The following is a 14,173-nucleotide window of genomic DNA, read 5'->3' on the forward strand; positions in this document are numbered from 1 at the left end:
TTTCTAACATGCTGTGTAATTTATTTTTTATCATTTGTCTCTCTCTTCCTCAAACAAAATTCCATGCAGATAGGTATTTTTATCTGTTTTATTCAGACAAACAAATCCTATAACAAAATATTTTATATGAAAGAGATACCAAATTCAAGCCTCTCATTTTGGAGGGGAAGGAGTTAATGACCAGTTTGACTTTTGCAAGGTCAGTCAGTAAATGGCAAAGCCCAGAATAAAAACCAGGTTTCCTTGGCTCCAAGCCAAGGCTTTTTTCCACCAGACACAATGATAGAACATAAAAGAATACATATGAAAATAAATCCCAAAAACAAGTACACGAGCTTATACATATACACACACTGACACAGAAACAGAAACATTAACATTAAAATATTACCATGGCCAAGTAGAAGCATTATACAAGCTAATTACCTACATATAAACAAACTATATTACTTACCATTACTGCAGATTTTTTTGATATCTGTGTTACAGTTTCTTTGAATTTATTTGCTTTTTCAAGTTGGGCTTTAAGCTGTTCAGCTAATTCCTTCAAACAGAAAGATAAGAAAAATAGATGTGATATATAAATTCTTCATTTGTAGAATATTTCAAATTCATGTAATTGAAGGGAAATAGCATAGTAAACATCCAAATGCTATCATCTAAATACAGTTACCAACTCACAGTCTAGTATATTACTTTCTAATGAACTCATCTGGGTTACAAATTCCCAAATACCTGTCAAAATTGTTTATGCTTTGAAGGTAAATAATTACAAGGACATGGGGGAGGAAGGTACAGGGTGTTTGGGGTTGGTGATACAAATATAGCATTTGGAGTGGATAAGCAATGAGATCCTGCTGTATAGCACAGGAAACTATATCTAGCCACTTGTGATGGAACATGATGGAGGATAATGTGAGAAAAAGAATGTATATATATAAATAAAACTGGGTCACTTTACTGTACAGCTGAAATTCACAGTAAATCAACTACAACAGAAAAATTAAAATCTTAAAAAAAATTTTTTTAATGAAAATTCTCAAACCTAAAAGAAAACTGTTACAAGGACATATATTTTAGGGAAGACAGGGAGATGAAGGAAATACATAACCTTAAGAATGACATTTTTATAATTTCTTAAATATTATAAACTTTTAATACTCAGAATTTCAGTTATTTGTAAAAAGAAAGCCATCACAAGATTTAAGTATTACCTTATTTATTGCTGATAAGTAACTTCAGATAAAAAATATGAGTATATTTCATTTTTACTCTAGGAAATCTATAAATATTTATATGAAACAGCTAGCATATAAAGCAATAAATCACAAAGAAATAAATTAAATAAACAGAATTACATGACAAGCAAAGAACAGGATTCTCCACTGCAGTGACTCCATGAACACAGGAACACTTCTAACTTAGGGACCGATCTTTCACTGTCTGAACTCATTTCTTTGTGCTTTCAAAGCCAAAGGTTATTTTATTGCTGTTGTTTTTGTTGGTGGTAGTGTGTCTTTCTTACTAATTTCTGAGTTTGAATCCGAGGACCAGATTCAAAAAGAGAGAGAGCAGCAAATGCAACATACGATTTTTATTAGAGATACAAACTAATAAAATCAGAAGCATCCTGTTTGGTCACTTTTTGTTCTACTAAAGAGTGTTGTACTGACAGCACACCAAAACAGAAGATCGTTAAAATATGGATTTGAGATGAATACCTACATATGACCATGAGTGTCAACTTTGTCAAGACACGGACAGCTGCCTAGTTTTGCTATTCTGCCATATGCATTGTAACATGTATTTGTATAACAGAAATGTGATAATATAATAAATAAATAGACAGATGCCATTTTTACCAAATTATCCCTATTTCTATTCAATTGTGAGGTAAATAAGTCTCAAATCACAATATTATTATAGGAGTTAAGTGAGCTAATGTACACAAAGCATTTAACATACTGTCAGACATAAATATGTTGCCTTAAAATTTGAAAAAATGGATTAACTATCCTTTTAAGGAGCTCATTTTTTAGGTTCCTAAGTCAGGGAATTTAAGAAAGTACACATTTTTAATAATGACCAAAAAAAAAGGGAAAAAAGACAGAGACATCTTTATTTCTCTCAAATATGCTCAATAAATAAAAAATACAAGAGTAAAACAAATATCCAAGTTAAAAAGAAAATTAAAAAACATTTAGTTCCCTAGAATCTTAAATTTCAGAAATTTGACAAAGTACATAATTACTTAGAAATATAAAGCACTGTTTTTAGAAGTGCTCAAGAATTTCTTCAAAGAATTAATAAGCATCATTATTTTTAAAGTGTGCTACACCCACATAAGAAAGTCCAAAATTAATTGTAAGAAGTTCAATAATTACTACTTTCTAAAGAACATATAAGTCTTACCATATTTCCCATCATCTCAGCCTTGATAATCTTGGCCCCCAACTTATTCTTCTCATCAACACTCAGGATACAGACAGAGTCATCCTCTGGACCACTTCTGTTTGGATAGGAGAGATAAGAGCATATGAGATATAGGTACATTGCAAGTAACAAAACCAAGATTCAAATGCTATTTCAATTGACCTTAATAAATCATTCAGCACAAACAGATCACGATTCCAGTACATAAATAAACAAACAACAACAACAAAAAAACGCTCAATGCTCCATCATATATCAAGTCAAAGGTTCCCTGTTACAATGCCATGAATGGCATAGGGAAGCTATAAAAACCTGACCAAAGACTCAGCAGCAATGAGAACAATGATGCCCACGTTTATTCTAAAAAAGAAACAATGATAATTTAAAACACTGGAATCAGGCCATTATTCTACACAGCTGGAGAAACTCTTCTCATTCAATGTGATACATTACTAGTAATCTAAGAAACTATAACCAGGAATTGCTATTTAGCTGCATTCAAAGAATAAAAACAGGAGTTCCCGACATGGTTCAGCAGAAATGAATCTGACTAGGATCCATGAGGATGTGGGTTCAATCCCTGGCCTCAGTCAGTGGGTTAAGAATCTGGTGTTGCTGTGAGCTGTGGTATAGGCCAGCGGCTATAGTTCCGATTCAACCCCTAGCCTAGGAACCTCCATATGCTATAGGTGTGACATGCCCCCCCCCAAAAAAACAAAGAATAAACACAGTGATTATGTGCTCTTTTGCAAAGTCAACCAGAATTAGACAACATAAACTAACCCAAGTTTTCAATATACATTCTGAGTAAGTAACAGCAAAACATAATAGAGCCCCAAATCAAAACTTTAATAACAATAAATGGAATTTATTTTTAAATAGTGAATTCCTTTAGGGCAAAAAAAAAACAAAGTTTTAATACATAGTATTTGAGTTTTAAAAAAAAGATATTAATCTAGAGTTCCCTGGTGACCTAGCAGTTAAGGACCTAGCATTGTCGCTGCTCAGGTGACTGCTCTGGTCACTGCTGTGGCACAGGTTTGACCTCTGGCTCAGGAATTTTTGGATACTTGGGGCACAGCCAAAAAATAAATAAATAAAATAGAATAGGAGTTCCTGCTCTGGCGCAGCAAAAACGAATCCAATTAGTATCCATGAGAATGTGAGTTTGATTCCTGGCCTTGATCAGTGGGTGAGGGATCTGGTGCTGCCATAGCTGTGGTGTAGGCTGGCAGCTGCAGCTCCCATTTGACTACTGGCCTGGGAACTTACATATGCTGTGGGTGCAGCCCTAAAAAACAAAAAATACAATAAGTAAATAAAAATTTTAAAAATTGGAGTCCCTTGGAGTTTCCGTTGTGGCTCAGTGGTTCATGAATCTGACTAGGAACGATGAGGCTGCAGCTTTGATCCCTGGCCTCAATCAGTGGGTTAAGGATCCGGCGTTGCCATGAGCTGTGGTGTAGGTCGCAGATGCGGCTCGGATCCTGTGTTGCTGTGGCTGTGGTGTAGGTTGGCAGCTACAGCTCCGATTAGACCCCTAGCCTGGGAACCTCCATATGCCGTGAGTGCACCCCTAGAAAAGACAATAAAATAAAATAAAATAAATAGTAAAAATTGGAGTTCCTGTCGTGGTGCAGCGGAAACGAATCTGACTAGGAACCATGAGGTTGCAGGTTCAATCCCTGGCCCTACTCAGTGGGTTGAAGATCTGGTGTTGCTCTGGGCTGTGGTAGAGATCACAGATGCAGCTCGGATCAATCTGGCGTTGCTGTGGCTCTGCTCCAATTGGACCCCTAGCCTGGGAACCTCCATATGCCACGGGTGTAGCCCTAAAAAGACGAAAGACAAAAAAAAAAAAAAAAAATCTCTGCAGGAATTCCAAAAGAATCATTTCTACTCACATTGGTAAAAGAAAGGCAATACTCAGGTTCTTTTTTTTTTTTTTTTTTTTGTCTTTTTGCCTTTACTTGAGCCACTCCTGGGGTATATGGAGGTTCCCAGGCTAGGGGTCGAATCGGAGCTGTAGCTGCCAGCCTACACCAGAGCCACAGGCAGGATCCAAGCCTCGTCTGCAACCTACACCACAGCTCACGGCAACGCCGGATCCTTAACCCACTGAGCAAGGCCAGGGATTGTACCAGCAACCTCATGATTGCTAGTTGGATTCGTTAACCACTGCGCCACTACAGGAACTCCAATACTCTGGTTCTTAGACTATGAAACCTAAACTACTTTAGGTACGGCACCATTAGAAAAACATACTTTTGTTTCCCTCAGCTCCTTTCAGTCTACATTTTTTTTTCTTTTTGGCCGCACCCTTAGTCTGTGGAAGTTCCCAGGCCAGTGACCGATCCACTGCAGTGACATCAGATCCTTAACCTGCTGAGCCACAAGAGAACTCCCCTCTTTTTTTCTTCAGTCCACATTTTTAAAATCAATGCAGTGGGGACAGTACATTTATGTAAGCAGGAGAACTTTTAATATGCTTCTGCTGGTTAAGGTATTGTTCATATTATTAGTTGTAGTTTTTTGCATGGAAAATATTTTTCAGAAACTTTTTTTTTTTTTTTTTTTTTTTTTTGCTTTTTAGGGCTACACCCGAGGCATATGGAGGTTCCCAGGTTATGGGTCAAACCGGAGCTGTAGCTGCCAGCCTACACCATAGCTCACAGCAACACCAGATCTTTAACCCACTCAGGGAGGCCAGGGATCGAACCACCTCATGGTTCTTAGATTTGCTTCTGCTGTGCCATGACGGGAACTCCTGAGGTACAAATAATTTTTATTTATTGTAATTGTAACTGATTTGAATTTCAGGCAACCCAATCATATTTCGATAAAAAATTCAATAAATATAAAAAGAATAGCAGAAAGAATCTGTCAAAATCATCTGATTTAAGTTCCAAGGAACATCTCTCATACAAAAACAACCTCCCCTTCTCATACCAAGACAGGTAAAATGAATAAAAGAAACAGTCTGTTACTCTAACTTTCAGTTTATAAAGAAACATATGCACATGGAATAATTTTAAGGCAATTTTTTTCAAGGATTCCTTAATATTTTTTGGTGAAATAAAATAAGCTTATAACAGTTAAGTCACAGCAATAAGAGGACATTTCAATTTTACGAGCTGTATGTAAATTAAACTGTGACATCACTCTGTGCGTATGTGTGGTCCATATATATAGACAAAAAGGAAAACCAATATCCTGAGCATAATACGTTAAAAAACACTGACTTAAGTCATCAAGAAAGAATTTCTATAATTTCCTCCCATCATCCATGTTGGGAGCCACACTTTCCTCTTTAACATTTCCACTCAAGTCTAATCCTTCCTCTTGTGTGAATACACTGGATCACAACTGATCCACATTAACCCTGAGATCCCCTGCTCAATTTATCATCACTCTATATGGTTAGCTTTTTCTAAAATTGATAGTGACTCTTTGCCACTAAAATATAAACATATCCAAGTACCTGTACCTTAAAAAAAAAAAAAATGGGAACGAGGGAGGCACTTCATTCAACCTATGTCACCCACATATTCTATCTCTACTATCTCATAACCTATAGTCATAATTTAGTCTATAAAATCTGGCTTATAAATCCTCTTTTACAATAATAATATTCTTGATTTTTTTTCAAACTGCCAAAAACCTCTATTATTGTCTATACAAAGGCACATCTTTTGTCATTTTACCAGGTTCTTCCCTTTTCTTGAGAAACTTTACTTTTCCCTTCACTTTTCAGTATGCAAGCTTAACAAACCAAGAGAGGGCAATGGAGAAGGTATGCTGAAGTCCAACCAAAGCTCACAGGTTTCAAGAAGATAACTAGAATCTCAAGAGACCTTGCAAAGAGGCAACTTTCAAGATCATAAAATTTGTACACCACACTTTTTTTTTTTTTTTGGTGAGGGAGAGGGAGTATTTTCTAATAAGAATTAAATTGTTTATTGGTATATGGAAAATAGATCGGGCTAAATGAGATACACAAGAATTCCAAACAACTCTGTTATTGTCAACGATGACAAACACTTTAATGCACTTAACAGAACAGCAATAGGTATCAAAGACATTAAAATGAAGAGAGTGAACGTCAATGACTGAAGAACACATTATTTATCATAGCAAAGATACGGATCTGCAACAAAGAGCAAGGTATAGGCCCTATTTTCCCTGAGCATTTATAATGACAAGCTAGACGCTCTGAAAGAGAAATCATCATGACATCTACAATTATCCTATAAAAAGAAAAAGTACAAGCATTTCTCATTTTCTAGGATTACTACTATATTTCAAAAGCTCTCTTCATAATTATTTTCTAAAAAGCGAATCCTATTTTCCCACTAAAATGTACTCTCTTTACAACACGCACACACATACCACAGACACACACACACAAAATTCATACGCATACAAATTTAGCTGAAAAGTTTTGAGGAAAAAGTAATTTAAGTAAGTAATTTGAAAAGCTCCAGCCCAAGGGCCATTTCAGAAACTGTGATTATATTGCAACTATTTTTTGCCTGCTGACAGTGTTCACAGATCTCTTCCCTTTAATTATTCTTTTTTTTTTTTACCACTTGTTCTCAAATTTTCTCCCTACACATCTCATGACGATACTCAAAGCCTTCAGAACCTGGTATTCTTCTCTTGAATTTCTAGGCTATCATAGCAAACTCTGCTAAGGTTAAAAAATTATATTAAAAATGGCTCAGTTCCTGATCTTAATTTTATAAAATCTAAATTAAGGACATCACATTAGTTTTTGTTCACATTACATACTACTCTCAGGTCAAACTCTTAAAAATATATATAGCTAATATATTTTCCAACAAAACAAAACTATATACAAACACATTTTAATTCTCCAAATAAAAAGCTTAAAGTTCTTAATCACATACGCCACTATCAGAGGATGATTTCCAGCTACTTAAGGGCCTGAAAAGGACAGAGGAAAAGAATGGTAAATCTGATCACAGTATGAATGGATGGATGGATGGAAGAAAAAAGAAAAGTAAAAAAAGAAGAGAGCAAACCTAAAAATGATGAAAAAATTATATATATCAGATGATAACTATAAGAACATTCACAAAACACCTCAAAAAGCAAGCAAAACATATGACTAGTTAACAAAAATAATATTAAACATTTATAAAAATATGTCAAATTTCACCCATACTTGTAAATCAAAGAAAGCTTCTGTTTCTCAACTATGAATCTATGGCAAAGATTAAAAAGCTCAATATACTATTGGCAAGGATGAGAAAAGTCATTCTCATACATGACTGTTAGGAGTGTAAACTGGTTAATACAGCAAAATATATAAATATAATTGCATTCCCTGGAATTTATTTTACAGCTATATTCAAGTAGAATGCAAAAATGCACATACAAAACTATTCCTTATAGCATTATTTAAAGCAACAGAAGTTACCTAAAGTCCATCAATAGGAAACTGATGAGAAATACCTGCTTATCTCTAAGTTTTACAACAGAATATTAAAGACTTTAAAATGAAAAAAGCACATACATATGGGCTGATGTGAAAAGACCTTTAAGATATACTGACTGGAAAAAAACAAGATTCAGAGTAAAACAGTCATCTGTTGCTATGTTCCAGGACCCACTAGATACCAAAAACTGCATATGCTCAAGTCCTTTATAGAAAACAGTAATTGACCCTTTGGTATCCATGGAATCCCTATCCCTGGATTCAACCAACCACAAATTAAAAATACCTGAAAAAAAAATTCCAGAAAGTTCCAAAAAACAAACCCTGACTTTGCCAAGAGCTGGCAACTATTTACATAACATTTACATTATATTTACAACTATTTACTTAGTATTTACATTGTATTCATTATCGTAAGTAATTTACAGGTGACAAAACACATGGGACAATGTGTGTAGGTTATATGTAAATATTATACCTTTTTATATAAGGGACTTGAGCACCCATGTATCTGGGTATCAGCTGGTATCCTTGAACCAATCCCCTGGTGGATACCAAGACATGACTGACTATATATGCTATCTCTTGTAAAATAGTCACAGACCCAAGAAATGGCCAAGTGTTACATACAGTTGCCAGATAAAATACATGATACCTAGTTAACTTTGAATTTCAGGTAAAAATAAAATTGTTTTTTAGTTTAAGTATGTCAAAATATTGCAAGGGACTTAACTTTTTTTTTATTTGCTAAATCTTCCACATCTAGAAAATGCAGGGGTCAGCCTATGTTTTCTTCTACTTCTAAAATCACTTCTACAACTTTTTTTTTTCCTCCTTCTGAAACTCGTTGATTCTAAAGCTCCCTAGAATTCTGGCATTTTACAATGAATTCAACATATACCCATGATAATGTTCAGACAAATTAACCGTTTCTAACAATCCTTCACTGAACCTTTCCAATCCCTGAAAACACACATTCTTCAAGGTCTTACCTATCCTTGGTCTCTTACTTTATACTACCCTACGTGCTCAGGATTTCTTTTTTGTTTCCCATATATGTGGATGATTCCTAGATGTTTCTTTCCCTCTCCAGTCAATCATGGAATTCATGGAAAGCCCCCAAATACCTGTAACATCAAAATTAACACAGCTAACAAAGAGTATTGGCTTCAGACCAAAAAATAAAGTTTTTAGTGTATGCCAGTATTACATTTATCAGAGTGCCTATAATATAGTATATACTGTATTAGAGTACATCTATCAGTATACACATCCTGTGTTGAATACCTACAATATAAAACATGAAGCAATATAGAATCAGAAGGAATATTAACATCCTTACATACTCCAGTAGCTGCAGTCACAGAAGTCAAGACCTACAAATTGCCCAAATGTTCTGCCAACCCAAATGATACCAGGAAGTAGGAGCCTCATCCCACTAAACACTGACAAGTGGAAATAGTCTATCTTCCAGAGTACCTGGAGTGAAGCCTGAACAATTATACATGTATCCTTAGACATTCTCCAATCCCTGTCATATTTATCTCGTCAATACATCTAGATTTCTCCTTTGGTTTTCTAGGAGCAAAGCCCTAACGTGAACCAGAATCCGTTTGACTGGGCCTCCTATCTTTCGGTCCAGAGGTCCAGATTTTCCCAGCCCCCACTGCCAACTGAAAGCTAACACTGTGCTCTATAATCCACAGCTTTAGATGGAGTCACTAACAAAAGCAATTTGCCAGACTCCTGACACCAAATCACAACGCTTATACCCACTAGGAATGCCACCAATGAACTCCATTATTTCCTAAAACATCTTCCTTTAGTATCCCATTCATTTGGTGATATTTTCTAAACATATTTTAATGATCAAGCTAGTCATTACTCTTTGGACAATCATTTTTTATTTATGGCTATCTCCAATTGGGCCAGTCCTCTGGCTAAATCAAGTTTTCCTAGGTTTGATCCCATTCAACCTGATCTACTGACTCAGCCCTATATATAAATGCTACAGGCACAGAATGATAAAACCAGTAAGTATTACCTATTTTCCTAATTATTATAGATACAACTATTAACCTATCTATATTTTGCTTTCAAAACTCTAACATTAGATTTAAAACCTGACAACTGTCAAAGTGGATTATCTCTTTCTCTACAAAACCACCAAAATCATGCTTCCCTTTGTAGGATCTTTCACATTATCTTTTTCACTTCATATTTGGGCTATGACAGCGTATTTTCCTTTAGTCACCCAGACCTCCAGTAGACATGCAATACTTACAATTATGATTACACTTAACAATGCAGCAATTTCCTTTGAAAGTAATATGGCAACAGTAATAAAATCTACCAAAATATTTCCTGTCACATATCCATTTAAAAGAATCATTAACTCATTTATTCTTTTATATTACAAAAAAGCAACATATTTTGAGGAAACAGAGCTACTGGATTCTTCCAGCTTTTCGTTAAATAAACTGTGAAATAAAATGCAATTCATAAAATGAAACTACTGAACTGTTAAATGTGCTTATCTCTCTCATCAAATTTAAGAACTAGAAAATCATAACTCATTATCTAATTAGTAACTGATGTTCTAAAAATACAGTTCAGTCCTTGAATCCTCTGGACCTTAATATTCATTTATCGGTTTAAAAAACAAATGAAAAAATACCCAGCAAGTGAAGACTCTGTGTCCTGTAGATCCTCTTTTTTCAGAGAGTCATCTCTCAAAATTTCATCTTGTGATTTTTCTCTCCTGTCTTCAGAAAGGTTTCCGTGGTCAATACTGTGACTGGTTTCTAATGGTTTTTGATTTGAATGTTTCCTGTCTCCTTCTCTTCCATCAGATCGATTCCACAATGATAAACTTTCTTCACTGTTTTCTGTGGGTTTTCGAAAACCACAATGCACAGAGTCCTGAGCAACCAGTGTGGAAGATGAACTAGATGGTTCAAAATTCCTGCACTTGCTATAAAATGACAGTTCTTCATCATCAGAGGGTCTTAAGAATTTAGGTCTCAAATTTCCAAGAGAAGAAAACTCTTGATTTTGCCTTGGATTGGATTCTCTCCTACATGTTTCCAACCCAGATCTATTATCTTTTTCATTATCACTAAACTTATCTTTGATATTATTTGTAGTATCTGTTGTATCATATCTATCTTTTGAATTTTTATTATATTTCATCAAGTCTGATTTTCTTCCTTCTTGACTACTTTGTGCTCTATCTGAGTATGTTGGCTTCCTCCACCGTTCTCGTCTACAATCTTCTTTCATAAATGCAGTTTTTTCAGCTTCTTTTAATTTCAACTGAAATATTTCCATTGACTACAAAGGAGAAAAATTAAAAGATATTTAAAATTTAAAATGGCTCAATGACTTGTACCCCACATGCCACTGTGTCATGATACATTATCATATGGCACAATGAAGAAAAAAAAAAAAAAAAAACCAACAAAGGGGAATAAATAACCCATACAATCATCCTATGGGCTGAAATATGTCCCCTGAACTCATATGTTGACCTCTAACCCCTAGTACCTCAGAATGTGACCGCATTTATAGATAGGATCTTTAAAGAGGTGATAAAATAAGGTCATTAGGTTAGGCCCTAATCCAATATGACTGAAGGCCTTCTAAGAAGATATCTAGACACATAAGAGACATGAGGAATGCACACACAGAGAGAAAAGACAGAGTAAGATGGCAGTCACTTATGAATCAAAAAGAGAGACCTATGAAGAAAACAAACCTGCTAACATCTTGACCTTGGATTTACATTCTCCTGAACTGTGAGCTAATGAATTTCTGTTGTTTAAGCTTGTGGAGCTGTATTATGGCAGGCCTACCAAAGAAACAGACTACTCCAAAATGAAAACTTAAACAAAAAAAAAGAGTAATCAATGAAAAATTACCAAATAACAAAAAAAAATTTTGAGAGCTCAAAAGGAACCACTTAGGCCAAATGCCCACCATTAAAACAAAATGTAATATAGAAAACAGTAAAGACAATTTAAAAAAAAATTCCTACTCTCAGTGAGATTCTAGAGGTTACTACTAAAACAAAACAGACTTTTATGAAAAAAAAGAGAAGAATGACTTGTAAATAAAACTGTGTTCAACAATAACAAGTAGGGGTTCCCATCGTGGCACAGTGGAAACGAATCTGACTAGGAACCATGAGGTCTTGTGTTCGATCCCTGGTCTCGCTCAGTGCATTAAGGATCCAGCATTGCCATGAGCTGTAGTGTAGGTCGCAGACACGGCTCGGATCTGGCATTGCTGTGGCTGTGGTATAGGCCAGCAGCTGTAGCTCCGAATCGACCCCTAGCCTGGGAATCTCCAAATGCTGTGCTGCGGCCCTAAAAAAAAAAGTAGTGAGTAAAAGAATAGAAACTGTTGAATCCAGATTAGTGAATTCAAACTAGCCTGGAATACCAAAAATGATAGAAGCATTAACAATAAGAAAAAAAAAAGAAAAAGAAAAGAAAAGAAAGAAAATTTCCCCAGCTAATTTTCCAGATCCATTGGATCTCCCTTACTTAGAGGAGGCGAGAAAGTGAAGAATACAAAAATTCACACATAAAAAAATCCTAAGTCTCGAAATTCATGCAGAAAAAAACAATTCTTCCCAAAGATCAGTGGAAGAGGGAGTATGAGTATGTACATGAATGGGAGTAGGCAAATAACACTTTTCCTGCAGGGAAAGAAAGATTGTTATCAACTTTTCACTTATAATAATCCTAGAGGATAAAGAAATAAAGATCAAATCTTGAAAAAAATTTAGAAGACAATCATTCTATATACAGAATTCAATTCAGTCAAATTAACCTTCCTTGACATGGACAAAAGAAAGTCATTGTCCAGGAGTTCCCACCATGGCGCAGTGGTTAACGAATCCGACTAGGAACCATGAGGTTAAGGGTTCGATCCCTGACCTTGCTCAGTGGGTTAGGGATCCAGCATTGCTGTGAACTGTGGTGTAGGTTGCAGACGCAGTTCGGATCCCCACTTTGCTGTGGCTGTGGCATAGGCAGGTGCCTACAGCTCCAATTCGACCCCTAGCCTGGGAACCTCTATATGCTGCGGGAACGGCCCAAGAAATGGCAAAAAAGACAAAAAAAAAAAAAAAGACGAAAGTCATTGTCCACGGAGTTCCCACTATGACTTAGCGGGTTGCAAACATGACTAGTATCCATAAGGATGTGGGTTTGATCCCTGGCCTTGGTCAGTGGGTTAAGGACCCAGCAGGCACTGACAGGAGCTCTGGTATAGGTCACAGACATGGCTCAGAACCTGTGTTGCTGTGGCTGTGGCGCAGGCCGGCAGCTGCAGCTCTGATTTGACCCCTAGCCTGGGATTTTCCATATGCTGCAAGTGCAGCCCTGAAAAAGGGAAAAAAAAAGAAGAAAAAAAGGAAATCATTTTCCAAAACAAAAAGAATCAGAAAAGTAAATCACTTATTAATTCTTCGGGAAAAATTACTCAGGGTCAACTAGCCAAATCATAAATGAATTAGGGCAAAGATCTCTGAAAAAAGGAAGGTAGGCTATAAACCAAATGGCAAATATAATGGTTAAATCTAAATAATTATTCCTGTAGTTGTGAAGAATACAACTGTCAAGAATAACATGCATATTTTTAAAAACACAGTAAGCATTGGATAAATTGTGGTAGATGATGTTTCTGTTGTTTTTATTAATTATTGTATTTTGTTGACTCTTAAGAAGCCACTAATTTTAGATACATCATTATTTTATGTATTACCAAGAAAGCAAAAAGATTCCTATGAGGCAGTGCTTAAATTATTAAGCACTGCCTCATAGCACTCATGGAAAATATTTCCCATCTTTTTTATTTTTTTGTTTCAGTTGAGCTTGAACTTGACAAAATTAATTCTAAATGTAACAAGATTTATACATATAAAGGTAAAACTATTTTTTAATGACTAATAAAGGAAGACATTATCCTGTCACACAGTACATATTCACTAATTGTTCTCTACCTGTGTAAGGTACTGAAAACTACAATAATTATAATAGTATGATACCGGGAGTTCCCGCCCATCGTGGCACAGAGGAAATGAATCAGACTAGGAACCATGAGGTTACAGGTTCAATCCCTGGCCTAGATCAGTGGGTTAAGGATCCGGAGTTGCTGTGAGCTGAGGTGTAGGTCTCAAACATGGCTGTGATCTGGCGTTGCTATGGATGTGGTGTAGGCTGGCGGCTACAGCTCCAAATAGACCCAAGCCTGGGAACTTCCATATGCAGC

At 35.7% G+C, this 14,173-nt stretch overlaps 1 protein-coding gene across 2 annotated transcripts in view; it reads right to left on the reverse strand.

Moving 5' to 3' along the window:
• CWF19L2 (CWF19 like cell cycle control factor 2) overlaps positions 1–14,173 on the reverse strand; it is an 89,816-nt gene that overhangs the window by 44,061 nt on the left and 31,582 nt on the right. For both annotated transcript variants that reach the window (NM_001142831.1, XM_084974095.1), the window contains 3 exon segments: positions 455–544; positions 2,413–2,509; positions 10,572–11,227. In NM_001142831.1, the coding sequence (NP_001136303.1) occupies positions 455–544; positions 2,413–2,509; positions 10,572–11,227 (843 nt within the window).

Source organism: Sus scrofa, chromosome 9, assembly GCF_054392235.1.
Source record: "Sus scrofa isolate SSC_HxYL_T2T_F1_AM1 chromosome 9, Sscrofa_HxYL_maternal_Yorkshire_Landrace_v2.0, whole genome shotgun sequence".
Taxonomy (NCBI): domain Eukaryota; kingdom Metazoa; phylum Chordata; class Mammalia; order Artiodactyla; family Suidae; genus Sus; species Sus scrofa.